This window comes from Artibeus jamaicensis, unplaced genomic scaffold (assembly GCF_021234435.1).
Source record: "Artibeus jamaicensis isolate MK-2021 breed Jamaican fruit bat unplaced genomic scaffold, CSHL_Jam_final contig_3126, whole genome shotgun sequence".
NCBI lineage: Eukaryota > Metazoa > Chordata > Mammalia > Chiroptera > Phyllostomidae > Artibeus > Artibeus jamaicensis.
Genome location: NW_026521723.1, coordinates 17,616,667 through 17,636,315, shown reverse-complemented (window position 1 = coordinate 17,636,315; position 19,649 = coordinate 17,616,667). Strand labels below are relative to the sequence as shown.

Here is a 19,649-nt window from a genome sequence, read left to right as displayed (position 1 = left end):
GAGAATGCCCGCTCTCTCCTCATGGTACCTGTCTGACATATGGACCAAATAAGGGCACCACAGTCTGTCTACATATTTGTAAAGTCAATTCCTATTTTTAGGTTGGAAGTAATAAACAGATAGATATTATTTTCCCATGCCCCCTGGGGACCCTGCACCCCACTTAGGATGGGAGAGCACTGGTTTCCCCTGCAGTTGGTGATTTGTTGCTGCAGTGGTCATTGGTTGGCTAGTCTCCACGCTCATTCCCTTCCCTGCTCTTTCTGCCCATCATTACCCTGATTTTCTTTGAGTGAGTCCTCAGCTCCCATCCTACCTTCCACTCCTGAGCCGCCCTCCTTTTTCTCCCAGTAACTAGTATGGGGATATCAAGAAACTCCATCTAGACTTAAAAAAAAAAAAAGGGAATTCTAGGACTATTGTAGTAGCTCCGGAAACAGGCTCTCTCCCTCACCACGGGCATGATGAGGCCACTGCTGTAGCCAGTTTACTACCCAGAGGGCACAGACCAGAATTCCCAGGCACCACCACATGGGACCCAGGAATGAAATGAAATTGCTGAAGATAAAGACAAGAGATGGCAAGAAATCAGATCCTTGGTGACCTTGTTAGAGCTCCTGGATGAAGTCTTTCCTGAAGCCAGATCTACTGGTGGATCTCTCAGCTATAGGGGCCAATAAATTCCATTCAAATGCACAAGGCACTTATTTAAATTAGCTTCTCTATCATCTGCAACCAAAAAGTCCTCGTTGATATAACTGTCAACTCCCTCAAGCAATTTGTTTTGTTATTTGTTTTTTTTGTTTTTAAATTATTGTACAGTTAATTATACTCTGTAGCACAGAATTATCATCAGTACCTACAAAAAGTCCTATTGAATTATTTCTTTAGTAGCACACATTAATTATAAGCTATGTACCAGGCACTGTCCTAAGTAACTCACATATATTAACACATTTAACCTGCCCAATAATGCTATGGAATCAGTACTATGATGATCCCCATTTTACAAATGAGCAAACTAACTTGCCCAAGGTCACACAGTAAGCAGTAAAGCCAAGATTTACTGCTAAGACACACTTGAACCAGGGCTTCCGGCTCCTACACTAATGCTCTTAATCACGACAGGGGACCAGGAAGACTGCACTACTCACATGCTAACGTTTGGCATTGACTAATTGTCTAATTTTTGCCACCATGATGAGTCTAAGATAACAATGACCACTTATTGTGTTATCTTGGACAAATTACTAAAAATATCTGTCTCAGTTTCCTCTCTGTAAAACAGAAACAATAAAACAATACTAATGTCATATGATTGTTATATAGTTTAAATAGCACCAGCGACTACGAGCATCTTTTTTCTCCACTTGTTGGGTTTGCTCGTTCTTCTATTGGGTTTCCTGTCTTTTTCTTGTTGATTTGCAAGGTTGCACTTATGAATTTTTTTAGTTTAAGGTATTGATTCTCTCCTTCCAATCTATCTTTTTTTTTTATGATGCCCTTGATTGAGTAGGATTCTTTAATTTTGATAAGGTCAAATCCATTAATTGTGTCCCAAATGTAGAGAAAATTAAGACATGAAAAACACTGTTTATGCCCTAAACAACTTAAAATCCAGCTGGAGAATCAAGAACAACAACTGTGTGAACACTGTCACAGGTTTTGCTGCAATGGTACGCAACAGAACACCAAGTTGTAAGGCTTAATAACCAACTGTTAACCTTGAAAAAGTATCCAAATTTTCTGAAGTTCAGTTTCCTTATTTGGAAGATGGAAACAATAAAAAAATACCTCTCAGTTTGTTGTGATAAATAAATTAGACATGTCAAAGGGCATATGGTACCAACTACAATTCATTTGCAAAGTAGATCAATGAAATGCTAACAGCTAGGTATATGGAGGTCTACTACCCTCGATATTCCACATTTGAATTTCATAGCCCAGTGAAAGTCATTATCTCTGCTAATCATCAGATGCAGAAACTCAGTTTCAGAGAGCTTAAATAATTTGATGAAGGTCATACAGCTAGCTAAGTAAATGGTAGTGATAGAATTAAGAGCCAGATTTGTTTGACCTTAAACCTCGTGTGCTTTCTACTATGTCAAGTTATTGTCTAAAGAAACAAGTTATTGCTAGAGAAGCAATGAAACTTTGAGTACTGAAAAAAAAAAGACAGGCTTGAATAAACAAAAAGAGGAAGAGAAAAGATCATGCGGATTCTGAGGGGGTACTGTCCATGTGTAAGGGGGTGCAGTGCATCTGTATGGGGGTGCAGCGCATGTGTAAGGGATGAATGTGTGGTAAGCAGAAGAAAACCTGTGCATCACAGTTCACTTGAGTTCTGGCAGAGACTGGGAGCCCTGGCACAGAGCCGCTGGCAAGGGACAGCCATTCCCCCCTCTCTTATTGTCATATTAAGGAAGCAGGAGTGAGTTATCTGACTGCTGAGCTGGAAAGTATGTGTCACTCTGCCCCTCAAGTCCAGGGAGCATTTTGCCCTGGGAAGCATGTGTGTTCTGCTTTTCCAGAAACGGTAAAACTGCAACTTCACGCGGCAGATTTTCATTACAAGGGTTATTCTGCACCTCCAACCCTCTATCAGCCCTGGGGGATAGCTCCAGCTCCCCAATATTACACACAGGTCTTCCAACTCTTGCACGTGACAGTCAGGTACTAAGGGAGCCAGCCAGCGTGTTTTATTTAATTCTGCGGTGAAGTATAAGCAGATCCATTCATTGTCCGTGCCAATCCAAAGCCATGGCCGCCATTCCAGCTTTTACCAGGGACAAAGCTGACATTTTGCTCTCTAATAGTCTGGTTCTGGTGGCTAGTTTAATGGCTTGTGAACATGCATGGGAAATATGAGCGTTATTTGAAGCCCCTAAAACCACAACATTAGGCACTCAGCAAACCGTGGGAGTAGAGTGAACGTGAACAGGTCAGTGGACAACAAGAGAAGACTGGCTTGATCTGAGCATAGGGAGTACAGTAAGCAGCCAACGTAAAGTTAGATGGACAGGTGGTTCCAGCAATGAAAGACTTACAAGGAAGGCAGAGTTTGGATTTCATGTGGGAGAGAGTGCTGAAAGTTTCTGAGCCCAGAAGCATATGAGAAAGACAGTGTTTAAATCCTGTAGTTAGAAGGGATATCGGCAATGAGGTGCAGTGGAGACTAGAGAGCCTGGAGGTGGACGCCGACCAGAGGTGGTTTCCAGAATTCTCCAAGTGAGGACAGATGAAGGTCTAGCCTAGGGAAGTGGAAATGTGAATGACAATAGCAGATGTCAAAGTGAAAACTGCCAGGATACGGAAACAACCCAGGTCTGGGAAGCGGAAAGGCGTTTGCCGGCCATGCCTTATAAAGATGCCGAGGGGCAGGCCTGGGAGCTGGAGGGAAGTGGGGCTCAGCCTCGGGCATGTCCAATCTAAAATGCCAAGTGGGTTTTGTTTCTCAGCTTCTCAGCACCAGAGACACCAGAGGCAAGGTAGGAAAGGCCACAGTTAGAAGTTTGGAGAGTCGATACAAAGAGGCAGTGCACATTTGCAAGCCTCTGGGAAGAGGCTGGGGTCGATGGAAAAGAAAGCATGAACATGGAGGGTAGCTGAGGTGACAGGAATGGGAGCAGGGACACAGGTGACGGGTGGACGGAAGACAGGAGGGGGGCACAGCTCCTGGACTCGAGGAAAGGATGGACGGGATAAGGCTGCTAGCAAACGCTCCAGTCCGGGTATTTCCAGCAGAGCAGGGCTGCCGCCAACTCTCCCCCAGGAAATGCACGGTTGAACCCAAAGCAGCCTTCCGGGCCCCGCGCCCACTTCCTTGAGTCCTGCTACTGTGACCCCCGGACTGTGAGTGTCCCTGGGCATCCCCGGCTCTGTCAGCCCTGGGGGTCGGCTGGGGCTCCAGAGGCTGCAGGGCGCCTCTCCCTCCAGGCTCCTGCCCCACAGCGGACCGAGGTACCCCAGCAGCACCGCCCAAGCTGGGCACCGCCGCAGCCCGCCCGAGCTGCAGCAAGCGCGGCCCCTCCGGGGATGCGGCTTCGGCTCCCCCCGCCCCCCACGCACCCTCGGCTTTTGTTGCAGTGTCTCCCGGGGCACCCCATCTCTGCCTCAGCCTCCGCGTCCTGGGGGCCCGGCGCGGAGCGGAGTCCGGGCGGCGCCAGGACGCACCCGGGCTCCCAGGAGCCAGCGGGGAGAGGAGGGAGCGGAGTCGGCCGCCGCGGGGGCGCTGCTGCAGAAGGGGGAGGAGAACGGGGAGGAGCTGGGGGGCAGGCAGCCGGGGTAGGAGGGGTCTTGCGGGGCGGCGGGCGCAGGTCGGATTTCCTCCGAGAGTGGCGATCGGAGAAGCTCCCACAGAGCTTGCTGCAGCCGCCCCGCTCCGCGCCCTCTGGGAACCGGGACAGGACCGTGGTGAGCGCGCGGCGCGCGGCGGAGCAGGGCCGGGCCCCGCGGGGAAGCCGGGGGCGCTGGGCGGAGGGGGCGAGCCTGCGGGACCCCAGGAAGTTTCCGGGGTCGGCGCGGGGCCCGGTGCCTTCAGCGGCGCTCTTGTCTCTTCCGCAGATGTGGACACGCTGGCTCGCGCTCGCGGTGGTGGCGGCGGCCTGGGTCCGCGCGGAGGTAGGTAGGCAGCAGCCGACGGGGTCGGACCCCGGCCCGGGGCCCCGCGGTCTGCGCGCGGGCGGGCGGCGGTGCGTCCGGGGATGCGCTCGGCGGGGGGGGGGGGGGGGGGGACCGGGAGTCTCCGAACGCGGGGACGGCGGCGCTCGGAGCAGGACCGCCACTCACGAAACTTAAGCTTCAAAAATCAGGAAAAGAAGTTTGAGCAGTGAGCGGGAGCCCCTCCGCGGCTACCGCGGAGGGGGAGCGGGGCGGGGAGGGAGGACGCGCTGGGCCCTGCGGGACCGCGGCGGTGCCGGGGCGCAGCCGGGTTCAGAAAGGCGCCTGGAGAAGAAAGTCCTACGAGTTGGGACTTTTCCTTCCGAGTCGTTCTCCTCCAGGAGAAGAAAAAAAAAAAAAAATCCGACCCCCCACCCCCAGAATCCTAAGAGATTCTTCTTTTAGGGCGGAATAATTTTTTCTTTTATAAAGTAGGATTATAAATCCCTGATTTTTTCTTCCTTTGTAAAGAGCCTTCGGATTTTGAGTTATTGTCAGGACCATATAACGGCCTGCTAAATTCTCAAATGTTCTCTTAAACTAGCGTTTGCGCGAGTGTGAGCCATCCATTGCTCAGCCCTCAGAGGACTCGGCTTTTGGCAGTCATAGTACTTCAGCACTTTTTTGCTGATGTTTCTTTCTCAACTCGTGCCCTTCCTGAGACACTACAAACAACCAACAAATCCTTCGCTCACAAGCCCTTCCATTAACTCAAAGGTTTATGGACAGAAAATAAACAATTCTAAATTCCCTGGGCTCTAGTCTCTAGAAAAGTGAGGTCAGAAACCAAACATTTGGTAATTATGGCAGGAAATGTGGAAGGAATTAAAAAGCATGAGGGAGAAGAAATGGAATGTACATTACAAAAGAAATAGCTCCCTGGTGGGTGGTTATTCTCCCTCTTTGAAATTTTTTCTTCATGTTACAGTTTAGCCCCACCCCCGAGCACTGCCGCTTGACTGGGCCCAGAAAAATCATAAAAGCGTGCAAGGTCTTCACGATTTAAAAAAATACACATTATATTGAACTCATTTAATTCACCATTCCAGCATTGATTGAGCTGGAAACACAAGCTGTTTTTACAAGGAAATTTTTTAAAAGGTAGCTAATATTTATGGGGAATATACTTTCTGTTGTAATAACATACCTTTTTAATGACGAGGAAACTGAGTCATAGAGGTTACATAATTTATGCAGTGCTCTACTCCGAGGCGGTGGGGGTAGGGTTGTACCTGCTGTGTTCTTCTGGTGTAGCAGACACGGGGCTGCCTGCATAATTTCTTTTAAAGCTTCTCCAACCTTGTAAGGTCCATTTGGTTATCCTCATTACACAGAGGAAGAAACAAGTTTTGGGAAATGAGGTGACCTGCCCAAAGTCACACAGCTAGTTAAGTTCTGAAGAAGGATCTGAAGCCAGCTCCCTCCACTCCCTCCACCTTTGGAACTCATCTTGAATTTCAGATCAGCTTCTAATGCGTTGCTTTCTCTGGTTTGAATCTGAGGGAAGACTACCCTTCGCTGGTTGATTTAGTCCTGCCAAAAGGAACACCCTTGCTGTGGCCTTCAAAAGGCAGCTGCAGCCCTTTGGTGGACAGGGTGGATCCCTGGTTGGTTTTACAGCAGGTTTAGGACGGCCAGTGTGTGAAGTTGCCCGGGGAGGGGTGGGGAGACTGGGATGCTTATAGGATGTGTGAGGAGGTCCTGTGGCCCAACCTCCACGATCTATTCTGGGCTGCCTGTACTATGCTCCCTTCCCCCACGGCATGGCTGGGAAAAGCTCAGTTTTCATAGGAAGTTCCCCCAACAGCAATTTCCTGCTCTAGGTGGAAGAGCAGAGTATACTCTCACAGAATTCCCAGGCAAAATCTGTGGAGAAAAGGGTAGAATCAAGAAGGGCTGAGATATGAAAATTGAGAGAGTTGGTGCACAAAGGAGGCTGTGAACTCAGGTTATGGGAGGGATGAGGAGTAGGTATGATGTAGAATTGTCTCTTAGCCAATCGTGTCTCTTGGTGTCTGGCCTTAGTAACATTCAGCAGATTTTAAATCTATGTTTTAATAATACATCTTTAATTATCAGTATAAAGGTAAATTAATACCAGCAATTTGGGTATTATTTTAAGCATTTAATCGTGCAATTAATGGTGTTTGCAGTACAAACTTTTTTCTTTATCTATAAAACGTTATAACAAAGCTAAATAATATTTACATTCCACTTTGGTAAACTTTAGGATTCAAATTGTTTAATATTGTTGAACTTTTTAAAAATGAAGTTTAGAAAATAAACTCAGTTTTCTGGGTGCTTTTTGTTTGAATACAAGTACGAGTACTGAATTCAGCATATTTTTAAAATGTGATTACCTCACAAATCACGTCCTATTTGTGAAACTAATTGTTTGGAATAGTAGAGTTCTAGAATCAGAGGTGTCCCAAGGTTGGGAAAAGGTGGTGGTCATTATGAATGCCAATCTATAAATCCTGTTTGGTTAGATTCAAGAATCCAGTAACAAGTCTCATTAAGAAAAGTGTTATATTTTGAATGTTTTCCATGGTCTTTACTTACTTTGGCACCTCCAGATTGCTTTTTTGATTGCTTCCTCTTTCTTGTGTTTTCTTTGTCATTCTCTATCAAAAGAATTTAAGTGTATGACCCATGAACTAAAGAGGGGGGTGGGGGAGAATGCTGGAGGGAGGGGAGTCAGGGGGAGTGTGATAAAGGGGAGAAAAGAATGGCACAACTTTAATAGCATAATCAACAAAATATACTTTTTAAGAAATGTATTCCTTCAGGCGGCCTCCATCCACATTCTGCCCCACTCACCGGAGCCAGCACTCATACACTTTTCAGAGTCTGCGTGAAAGGGGTGTTGGCCTTGTGGCACGTCTCTCACTGAGCATGTATTAGCAACTGGTACGGGTGAAGAATGGGGGTGGCAGTAGCCTAGGGGGCGTCAGAGCTTCAACCAGCAACCTCACAGCTTCTCCTTTTCTAGATTCTGTTGGGAGGGGGCTTTGTAGGCCTGCTCCTCTCTCTCACACTCATGCCCCTCCCAGTGAGAATTACTGCAGTGGGCTGAGAGGTTGGGAAAGGCTCAGAACGGGCACCAGTGCATGTGCCCTTGAGTCTCCAGTAGGTGCATCCTAGTCCACTCCAGCATGGCAGGCTGGAGAGGACCCTGTGGCCCAACCGCCGGCTTTTGAAAGACAGCAGTGGTGTGTGCCTGTGCACTCTTCCCTTGGTGGTTGTCCCTGCTGGCACTCTGATTCCCCGCATTCCAGCTCTATAAATTCCTCGTAAGTCACCTAAGCACTGGGGACTGATTCACAAATCAGAACACTCATTTCAGACAAGATCGGGCGCGTTCAGGGTGGTATGGCTGTAGTAGAACACTCATTTCAATAAGGGAATGCTTGACCTGTGAACTGTGAGCACATCACTTAAGATAATAATAACAAGAGTAATAACAGTTACACAGACAAATAAGATTATTAAGGCATTGTCCCTGAGAAGCCAGATTTCTTAACCTCATTTATGCCTTGTTATCAACATACAGTTAATCAACCATGAGGAGTTTTATTGGCTGACGTGGGATCTTTTCCATATTCTTTAGCATTATTCCAATGGTGGATTCAGGCAGGCCTAGAGTCTGACCCACATCCTCTGACTTGTTGGAGCTGCAGCAAAACCAGGGCTTTAATATCCATCTTATACATTAACCACTAAAATAATCTCTTCATTTATCCTTGGCAAATAAACTACTTGCTGTAATTTTAAAGACCATTGTTGGAACTGGGATGTTAAAACATAGCAAAGACTCTGCTGAATAACCAAAACAGACGGACAAGCACCCTGCAAATGGAGGCCCCAGCTGTTGAAAATGTCTTTAGAAGGGAGATATGTTACAGTCCCCATAGAAGTCTCTGGATTGGGTGACAGAAAGCAGGAGGCAGTTCCAAGGCTTAGAGCATTTAGTTGGGGAGGAGCTGTGAGGTGAAGATCGGGAGGCATGGGCTATGGTGGATGTAATGTCTCGAAGAAGAAAATAAAGTCAGTGAGGCAGAAAGCCGTGTGTTTCCAGAAGAATAGGGAAGGTAAAGGATGAGCTGTAAATACTGGGGTCACCCGTGGAGAAGTGGAAATGTCACCATGGCTTTTTCCTACTCGTTAAATAACTGGACACCTGGACATACAATTTCTAGCAGCCACAATTAGTGTTAGCTCAATGACACCAGATATTACAGGGTTGAAGAAATACCTAGGTAGGTTCATTTTGTAAGCCAGGTGATTAATGTCCTGCAGGTCAGATGCATACTTTTCTCTAAGAAATGCTGTCTTCTGACACCTGTGACTTTGACGCAGGGTCCTTTCTCCAGGGGTGAGTCCTTACAGCAGGGCCTTCCCTCCACAGTGCCCATCAGTCAGTATTCCCTCTGCAGGCTTGAGCGCACCCTGCACACACACGGGGCAGGGTCATGGGTGAAGTGTGAGGACTGGTCTCTCAGGTTGCTTATGTCCTAGTGGTGGGCCAGCTGCTTGCAGCTGGCAGCTACAATGTATATTATTATAACTAGGTAGTGAACACGTATCTTAGCAATTATTATTATTATTATTGCTTTTTTTACATTAACATAAGGCCTCTCTGGATTTTTACAGTTTCTACATTAGTGCAGTACACAGATTACTAATGTATAGCTTAATGAACTTTTATATATGGATGCACCCCTGTGGCCACCACCCAACCAAGACTGAGGGAACGAGAAAGGAGGCTAAGAACTCAGGGTATGTGGAAATTGTTACAGTGAAAAAAGTGAGGAGTAGATATGATTACAGTTATATTTCATCACTCAAGGATCTTTATAGTTTAATTAGTCCAGTTTCTTTAGGCCTGGCCCTAGTAACATTTGTTTAACTTGTTTTAACAATTATAAACCTTTAATAATTAATGAAAAATAAATTAACCCCATTATAATGAGATTATGACATTTATAATATATTTATAATGATATTATAATGATAATGAGACTTGCAATTTGGATGTTACTGTAAGCATTTTCATATGAACTTGATGCTTGCAGGACAGAATTGTTTTTCTTGTTAGCCACAAGACATATAGCAAATACATTTAAATACAGCCTTTATTGACATGAATCTGTTTTAGCAAACTTTGGATCAGCTTTGGGGGAGCTGATTTTATTGCTTTGCAGGTGGATATTCCAAAACTCAATATAATTTGCACTGAGAAACTAAATCAAAAAAGAAACTCAAATAAGTCTATTTGACCACTTTGTCTCGTTCATTATTACTTATAAAGGACTCTCCATCTTATGCTACATAAGATGCCATAAATAACTCTACATTATTTATGATAGTTAAGAACTTAAAGCCTATTACTTATACAACGATAGAAGAGGTAAGAGTTAACAGCAATATGTGCCACTATAAGTTATGTTTACAAAAAATTTTAAGGTTCTGGCAAATGATCATGACTTAATTAAAAAATCAGAATACCTCTTACACCAATGCCCTCTCCTTACAACTATGTAAAATTTATACAAAAGTATTTTAAAAGTCTTGAACTCTATCATGAAGATTCTTGTGACCCCTCTCCTTTTTCGGGAATAATTTACTCTCCTAATATCATGTGCTGTTTTATTTAAATAAAAAGTCAATGTGTTATTTTCTGGTGAAATAGGAAAATAAAATATGCTCATAAAAAGCTTAGAGAATATAGAAAAAACTAGAGCAAAGAACAAAATTGCCCATAATTTCACCACCTAGAGATAAATCAGCATTTCATCCCTCCTTTCAGAGAAATTATTAAAACCAGTCAGCAGATATCGGTGGTGTGCCTGCTAGATAGACACTGTGGGCAGTCCAAACAAGTGCCTCTCAGCACTGTGAGATACGCGGCTTGCAGAGAGAGCACCAACATAATGTGCATATCATTGCTACCCTCACCCTTGCCCATGACCCACCCTGTCAATCAGTCACAGAATTCTTCCTCATGAGCCTGAAGAACAGGCTTGAAAACCCTTCTCAGCAATATGGCGTAACCACTAACAAGCAGTTGGTCTTTACGGGAGAAAAAAGATTGGCAGTGGGGTAAAGTGGTGATAGCCATGGTAATGAGAAGGTATCCCCAGACCAGGCGACAAAGCAGGCAGCACCTTGGAATATGGCAGAATTTATTACAGGGCAGTTTACTTACGGGAAGATGGAGTTGGAGCGGAAAGGGTGACCCGGCGGTCTGCAGGTTATTCTCCGCTAACAGATCCTTGCTGCAGTATTTATTTTATAGTATGACATGGGTACTAATTATCAACAAGACAAAGGGACAAAGAAGGCAGTAGCTCCAGAGGCCCTACATCCTCGTGTTCTTGTGATAGATGATTGCTCATAATGGATACTATTATTAGTTTGATATTTTTCTTGGATGTCATGCCATTCTGGCTGTTATTGACAAAATATTTATGGCTACATTTTAAGGAACACAGATAATTTTGTCAACTACGAAGCTTTAGCACGCCACTTGCAAAAGCCGGTGAGGGTGCTCAAAGGTCACAGCATGAAACTTAAAAATGAAATGAAATTCAGACACAGAGATGGAGTTGGTTTTGTTCACATCTACATCTGTACACAGATATTTGTCATTCCTGCTAAAAAAGTCAATCTTATTTGACAAATATTGGTATATCTTTAGCCAAAATTAAGGTGATTAGAAGGCAGAGTATGGGACTACATGATAGGAGTAGGGGAGCAAATGGATGAAAATGTTTAAAAAAACGGCATTTTGTTCCTGGCCTAAGCGTCTGCATTCTTTTTTTTAAAATGATTTTTTAATCCTCATTTGAGGACATTGATTCATTGCTTTCAGAGAGAGAGAGAGAGCCATTGATTGGTTGCTTTCTCCAACGTGCCCTGACTGAGGACTGAACCTGTGATTTAGGTATGTTCCCTGCCCAGAAATCAAACCCGTGACCTTTGATCTGTGGGTGACACTCTGACTGACTGAAACTTGCCTTGCATTGACCAGGGCAAGTTTCTAAGTTCTTTAAATGAGTTCGAACACCTTAAAGTAAGGTAAACCCTCTAATGTCAGCCATTAACAAAAATATGATAATGAGGATTTTCTTGGCTGTTCTGATGGGATAACAGTCACTGGCGAAGGCTCTCAGAGCTGCTGCTGTCACAGATAACAGCCTGTGCATCGGCGGCAGCAATAACCTGCTGATGGAAGGCTCTTTGGGTCGTTGTAGTACAAACATATTCTCTAAGTCTGCATTTTCTGCTGTGGTTGGATGATTTCCATGTAATCTCTTCACAGACTTTTTATGTGCTCATTCGGAAGCCATCGCCTATAAGCTGTTCCCAGGATTCAGTCTGAATTTATGACCCGTAAAATGTCCCTTAAATAATTGTGGATACTATTTGTGACCAACTAAGCCGTTGCCAAAACAAGTCATGTGACACATGGCAAAAACCATGACATTTTGCAGGCCCAGATTTACACAGGTGTCTGTCATAGAATAGCGGATTGAATTGATGTAGGGAAATGCCTCATTGTCTTTTCTTTTTATTGTGTTCAAGATTTAAAATCTCCTGTCTGAGGCAAATTTGTCTTTTTCCCAAGTCTTCCCTTCCATCCTCCAACCATAGTAAATGAGTGTAATTTATTAATCTCCTACAAAAGTGCCGGCATGAATGCTAGTCACTTTGCACAAATGCTGCTATGAAGAGTAGTTCGGAAGTAAAATGCATGCCATACAGGTCCCTGTTCTGAAGGAGCTGCTACCACTGTAGCTACCGTTCAGCTTGAATGGACCTGGCCGTTCAGGGCCAAATCCATGGCTTCTGCGGAAATTACCACCCCCTTCTTCATCTCCTGCTGCTGGTTCAGAAAATCCTGAAACCCGACAGTGGGATGGATTTTGAGAGGCTGCCCTGGAGCTGCTGGGGCCATTTCTGCCTGTGCACCTTGACCACTTGCCCAGGCTGTCCAGTAGGTGGCAGTGTTTTGGGTTGGGACTTCCTGTGAAATGGTGTCTGTTCCTGGGGGCTGGTGCTCCTCCCTGGCGGCTCATTTGCATGTCAGTGCCGCCTTCCACTGCGCTCCTTTCTTCATTCTCTCCTCCCGTTCTCTCATCTGGGTGTTTCCAACTCTTACCTTTGACAGGGACCCTGTTACAGAACCTTCTCATTTTTAAGAGGGACATCATAAAATAATGAAAGAGTCCTTGACCTAGAGGCCTGCTCTACGTTCTTGCTGATCTTACCTCTGTAAAGCCACCTGATGTCTTTGCAGCTTCAGGTAGGAGCAAGTGGAGGAGGTTTGAATTCTGGTGTCATCAGGCTGTGAAAACTCCTGCGAGTTCCTTAACCTCCCAGAGTTCCCTTTCCTCCTCCGTCAGCTGGGAGTGGCGGCTGCGGCGCTGGCTGCCCGTCCAGTTCAGGAATGGAAAAGGTTTCCTCTGCTCCTGCCACCTACTGAACACCACAGGTCTGCAAGGGCCGGAGTGCCTGTCACAGGCCCTGCTGGGCACCGACAGTGTTTTGTTTGTTTGTTTCTGTTCGTATTTGTTTTTTGACAGTGTGCTCGACTCTGTGAAGATGCCAATGAGAGAATTCTTAATTCGCACATTAGCGTCTCCTTGGCGTTGTCAGTATATGTCCAACGTGTGTGCTGGCTCAGGTTGTCACTCTGTGTGTGAAATACCCTTGGTACTGGTTTGGCACTCAGGCCTTGACGCGGGATTACCCAAATTTAAATCCTAGCACTGCCCTTATTACCATGTGGCCTTGGGGAAGTTAATTAACCTCTCTGAGCCCATTTCCTCATCTATGAAATGGGCTTTCTATAGAGTATTTCCCCCGTGGGCTACTTGTGAGAATCACACAGGCTCTTTATTCCAGGTAAAGCAATTAGAAAAGTGGTTTGGCACAAGCAGTACAGTAAGTGTTCCTTGTTACTTCATTCTTGTAGCACCTTATTTATGGGAAGAGCTCCAAAAGCTATGGGGGTGGGGGTGTGGGTGCTTGTGTGCACACACTTGTGTGTGCTCAGGCCTGTGCTCGTGGCTCTCGGAACTCCCTTTCACCTCTTTCACTCTCTCCAGAGATTAAGGATCTCCTTCCTTTAAAAGTGCAACTAGGATATTTATTTCAGTGGACGCTTTGACGCCCAGAGTTCATATCAGAACTCTTGCTTCTACTGAGCCAATCTTGCCTTCAAACTTCTAGATAGTGTTTCCTCGCGAAACCAGAGCTCTGTCCTTCCTCCATGGGGAGAAGGAAGGGCTCACTGAGCACCTCCTGTGCGGAGCTGCAGGCTGTGCCTGTCCGCCCGGGTTCCTCCTCCAGCCCGAGACAGCGAGGGGAGGGCTGGAAAGGGATGCGGAGTGAGAAAAGGCAAAGGAGAGGTCATCAAACTCCTGGAAATTTTCCCAAGTTTTTCTTTTTTATGTCCCTCCTTAAAATATGGAGGTGGCCACAAAACCTTGGATTTTTTGTAGTATGCTCACTTTCAGATACTCATGCTGTAGTACTACCCATAATACATCTGTTACCGGGTCACAAATTCTAAATTTGGAGTTTGGAAAAATATAATTAGGCAGAAGAGTAGAACCTTTGCTTTCATTGTTTGAAAAGTAAATAACCTCCTCTCAAAGATGGGTAGGAAGCACTCCTAGAACAAGCTGGATTTGTCCCTTCGGGAACAGCAGCAATACTTCTAGTGCTTCTCACTCGGACCTTCAGCCCAGGCCCGGCTGCCAGCCCCACCTGCAGCCTCTCGAGGCCTCCCATTCCAGGGCCCCAGAGCCAGGTCCCCAGCGATCCCACTGTGGCTCCTTGCTCTCCTGCCCGTATTTCCCCTCCTCCGCCTTGTCTCTCCACAATTACAGAGAGGTTATCCTGGAGTGTGTGGGCTGCGTTAGGAGCTGTCATCCCAGACACCAGGTTCACATTTTATGCAGAGAGAAAACAACACAAAGTCTTGAGGCATAATTTTGCTCCATCCATCTGAGACAAAGTCAACTGTTTAAAATAACTCAAGAAAGGAACATAAAAAGTATCACAGACCTATTGTTCTCTGTCACTCAGGCGCTGAGTTAGTGCTGGAGACTAAGACAAAGACCCTGCTGAGAAGGCACTCGCAGCCCAGAGGGGGAGGCAGGCCAGGGGCACAGGCTTAGACCGATCCCACGTGCGAAGTGTTAGGACAGGCCTGAGAACCTAACCCAGCACGAGGGCATCCGGAAAGTCCTCCAAGAGGGGGTGCCCCACAAGCTGAACCCTGAAAAATAAGTGGTATTTAGCTGGACAACAGGCTGGAGGACAGGCAAAGAGCCTTATCTAATTTAATTCTCACAACCTGAAAATCAAGTTATTTTTTTAAAGCCTCATCTGAGGATGTGTTCATTGATTTTTAGGGAGAAACGAGGGGGCAGGGAGAGAGAGATACATGTCTGTGAGAGGGAAACATCCGGCAGTCGCCTCCTGTGCGGGCTCCAACCGGGGGTCATACCGGCAACCTAGGTGTGTCCCCTGACCAGGAATCGAACCCACGATCTTTTGACGTACAGGACAACACTCCAGTCAACTGAGGCACCCAGCTAGGGCTGATAATGAAGTTATTATAATCTTTGTTTTATGAATGAAGAAACCATGGCTCAGAGGATTCGGTTACTCAACATCAGCTACCTAGTACATACAGTAAAGCCAGGGTACGAACCCAGGACTTCGACTCTCAAGGCAAATACATGTCCTATGTTCTAGACCCTCTGTGTCTTTTTTCTGAAAGTGACTTTGAAAACAAACCAAAAACATTTTTCTTCTAGGTAACAGGGACTCAAAAAAAAAAAAAAAGCGTACGGGCCTCTTCACATGACATCAGCCAAGAGCCTGGATCGACACAGGTCATTCTGGCCACATAGAGATGGGCACATCTCCAGTTGGTTGCAGTGCAGCCGCTTCTCTGACCCATATTGAGATGTAGTTGTCCTGTGAGAGCACTTGTAGCATACCGATCAGTGGCTCGGGCGATGTTCGAAGGCAGTTTCTTTGTCCTTCAGATATATTCATAACTGTTCTACATTGAATAAGACCAAATCACGGGACATGTCTAAGATTCCCGATGAGTAGCTGAGTACGGTTGTTCCGACTGCCTGCTGCCCCAGTGCGCTCGCTGAGGGTGCAAATGAGGTGGACCTCAGCCTGCTCTCTGCTTACCAGGCTGTGTGCCCACCCAGAGAAAGGGGCACCTTTTTCTAACTGATGTGCAAAGCTCCCAAACCCAGCTTTTTCTCTCGGATATAGGATGCCTTCTAGACTGTGGGGGTGGCCTTTTCTCCATCTGTACATTTTATAAATTGACATCATTCAGTCTTATAAGAACATTTTTAACAGACCTCCATCAAAAGCCAGTTTTGATTGAGGGCAGGCCTGCGAACCAGAGTATTGAGGTTCGATTCCCAGTCAGGGCACATGCCTGGGTTGCAGGCCAGTTCCCAGCGGGGGACACACGAGAGGCAACCATACATTGAAGTTTCTCTCCCTATCTCCTTCCCTTCCCCTCTAAAGATAAATAATAAAATCTTAAAATATACATATTTTTAAAAAGCCAGTTTTGTATGTTTTGCAGATTTTCCTCATGAATTCATTAAGGTGATACAAGTGAAATTTGAAAAAAATTGTATTTTTTTTCACCTACCAGTGTGCTACTTTGCGCTGTTGCCCATCTCAGTCTAGTTTCGAGCTATGATTCCCGAGCAATTAAGAAGAGCATTGCTGGCTTCCTCTGATTGCTGGATTAGCACAGCTTCCCTCAGCCCACAGCTGAATTCCAGCCTCAGAGAAGAAAAGCCTTAGACTGCGAGTTCCCAGCCTGGAGCCCGTCAGAGGTTGTGTCATGTGTTTGCATTAGCTGAACAAAAAGCCAGCAGGTTTTCCAGCCTCGCCGCCCCCTCCTCTCCGCACACCCCTCCAGAGAGGCCCGTTAACGTCTAGACAGTGTCTGCTTGGCACTTTGCCTTCTCAGCACGATCTGCACACTTCTGCAGCTCCGACTTGGGTTCCTCTCCTCAGTCCTTTCCTAGGTTTTCTTAGCCTTAAACTGTCTCAGGGGGACTGGCATGACCACACATATAAGAAGCAGGTGAGTGAATTTATGAGACTGTCAGGATTCCACTGTCTGGAAAGGTTCAGAGCTGAGAAAATACCAGTAGTGCTGCCTGAAGCTGTGACTGAGTTAGCAGACATTCCTGATAGAGCTGGCTTCAAACAGGCTTCCACCGATTGGCTGGAGGTGGGCTGGAGTGCGTCACCCAGGGCAGACGGCACCAACCAGGTGAAGAGCCTCGTGCCTTCCGTGGGTAACGTGAACTTGGACAAGTCACTGGACCCCTCCTCTGAAAAATATGAGGGTTAGGGTAGGTGAGCTCTAAAACCCAGCTCTGAAATCCTGTCCATAAAGAAAGGAGGCAGACATTTTAAGTGGAATTATCGAAATAGTCTGCATAATGGAGCTAGGATATTTGATTAGCCCTTCTCTTCATTGACTGCCCGTGGAGGAGCAGTTTGAAGAGAAAGAAGCTGGTGCAGGAATGAAAAAAGAATGAGGAAGAGCAGGAGGCAGTTTTGTGTCCCTCACTTCTTTCTGCTTGTGTCGAGTGTAATGGAAACAGGACAGCTTGTGGTACCGGATAGTCCTCATGCCCAGGAAATTCAAATGCTATTTGCTCTATAGAAAGGAATTACTTGATTTTTCTCCTTAAGAAAGTAGCTTCTCACAACACTGGGCAAGTAATGAAGAAGGCTGGGTCTGCCTGGGGTTAAGCAAGGGATTTTTTTTTAAAAAAAGAAGACAGCCCTGGCTGGTGTGGCTCAGTGGGTGAGTGCCGACCCGCGCTCCAAAGGGTCCCCAGTTCGATTCCCAGTCAGGGCACATGCCTGGGTTATGGACCAGGCCCCCGGTTGGGAGTGTGCAAGCAGCAATCACACATTGAGTCCCTTTCCTTCTCCCTCCCCACCTCTAAAAATAAATAAATAAAATCTTAAAAAAAAAAGACTACCCAAAATTCCAAAGTGTGCAATGTCAGCTTTTATTGAACTTACATAAACAAAACTTTCTTCTGACCTTTATAAATGTTCACATTTTCTTTTAAAAATGTTGCATGAGCCCTGGCTAGTGTAGTTAAGTGTTTTGAGTGTGGACTGTGAACCAGAGGGCTGCCAATTCGATTCCCAGTCAGGGCACGTGCCTGGGTTGCGGGCCAGGTTCCCCCATGGGGACCACGTGAGAGGCAACCACACAGTGATGTTTCTCTCCCTCCTTTTCTCCCTCCCTTCCCCTCTCTCTAAAAATAAATAAATAAAACCTTTAAAAAATAAAAATGTTGCATGAACCCTAATTTTAATTTCTGGAATGGTTGCTGCCTTCTCACCGTGTTACCGGCCCCTGACCAGGGTCCTGGGTTTCCCCGAACAGGTATTGATCGAGGTGCTGCCCTGGTCCCCACACCCTTCTCTCTAAATCGGCTCAGGGTTTCTGTTATAGCTGAGAGCGCCACTCTTTGGCCTTGACCTCATGGGTTAAATTAAGCGACTTGCTGGGGTGAACTCGGTAAGGAAACAGAGGCCATGCAGATGTTTTAGTCGTGCTTAGATGCTTGGTATCTTAACTGCAATCCAGTTTCCGAATCCACTAGGTAATTCCGGTATGCTGAATTATGCTTGACGTCATTCTAAAACTCAGAGGTGTACTTTCCCTCTCGAATCCCATGGTGAGCACGTCCCACTAGCCTCTCTGGTAGCTTTAGGCTAACTGAGCCTGTTTTCAGTTATGGAGAAGGACCCACATTTGTGGTATAACATTCGCAACAGAGAAAAATAAATGGATGAGGAACTCAAAGACAGTTCAGAGAAATTTCTGCTGACTGCTGCCAGGCTCATCTAAATTTTAGTGTAAATTTTGTATGTGTGATCATTTTGTGAAAGCAACTAAAACCTGTTGAACTGAGCAGACACAGACATACTTGAGTTCCCTCCACTGTTAGGGTCTCTATCGGGAGGACCCAGCGTGGTTCTTGGTCGCTCAGCCCAGCCCACAAAAACCTGCCCTGGGACGGAAGCAGAATTCACAAACGCTCAGAACACTTAGCTTCGCATCTCTGCTGGTATCCCCACCCCCGAGTCTTCTCTATATGTTGTTATTATGTATCTACAATTAATTAGGGCCTGGCTGAGAAGTCTGTGTCAGAAGCAGAAAATTTTCACTTGTCTTCTCCATGGAGTCCCCAAAATCTTTCAGGAATGTATCCATTTGTGCTTTGTTCCCCGACCGCTCCTCTAGTTTTCTATCCTTGGCATTTTTCTTTTCTTTCCTTTCTTATCCTGTGGGGCCTTGGCCTTGCCAACAGCCACACACTGAGAAGCAGACTTCCTGGTTTAGCTACTTATTTTAGGGTGAAGCCTTCCACTCTGTGCTTTAGTTGGTGTCTGCATCCTGTTCAACACAGTCATTTTCTTCATGGCAGCAAGGGCTGGCTAGTGATCCTGTTACAGGTTTGGGTCCTGACCTGGGGGATGGGGCTGATTGATATAAAAGACCCCCCCTTTTCTCCACGGGTTCCTCCCCACCTGTTGGGTTCACTGTGTCCACGCCTGTGGAAAGACATCTCTCAATACCAGAGATCGGTGAAAAGGAAAGGAATTCATTATTTATTTGAAATAATACAAACTAAAGTTCCCCACAAATGCACACAGTCCTCCTGGTACCCTCCACGTGGCAAATGAGAGCACTTTCAAAGCCTTGTGGTCCTAAACAGATTCATGGTCCCCAAAAGAGATGCCAGCCAAGTGCCTCTGTTTAAATCCCCGCACTAATCTTCTGCAGCCTCATTTCCGGCTCCTCCCACAACTGGCCACAGCTGCCAGCATTCCGGGCAGGTGTGGCCCTGTGAAGTGGAGCCAATTATCTCCAAGCTCTTCTGGAC

The 19,649-nt window shown here is 46.1% G+C and overlaps 1 protein-coding gene across 2 annotated transcripts in view; it reads left to right on the top strand.

The window, feature by feature from the left end:
* The first annotated feature begins 3,396 nt into the window (after positions 1–3,396).
* Positions 3,397–19,649, top strand: part of FSTL1 (follistatin like 1) — a 58,228-nt gene continuing 41,975 nt past the window's right edge. Inside the window, exons 1-2 of one of the 2 annotated variants that reach the window (XM_037139806.2) lie at positions 3,397–3,488; positions 4,564–4,620. In XM_037139806.2, the coding sequence (XP_036995701.1) occupies positions 3,420–3,488; positions 4,564–4,620 (126 nt within the window). In that variant the 5' untranslated portion in view covers positions 3,397–3,419. Of the gene's footprint in view, positions 3,489–4,297; positions 4,414–4,563; positions 4,621–19,649 lie in introns of those variants that run through there. The other variant, XM_053663135.1, reaches the window with a different exon arrangement.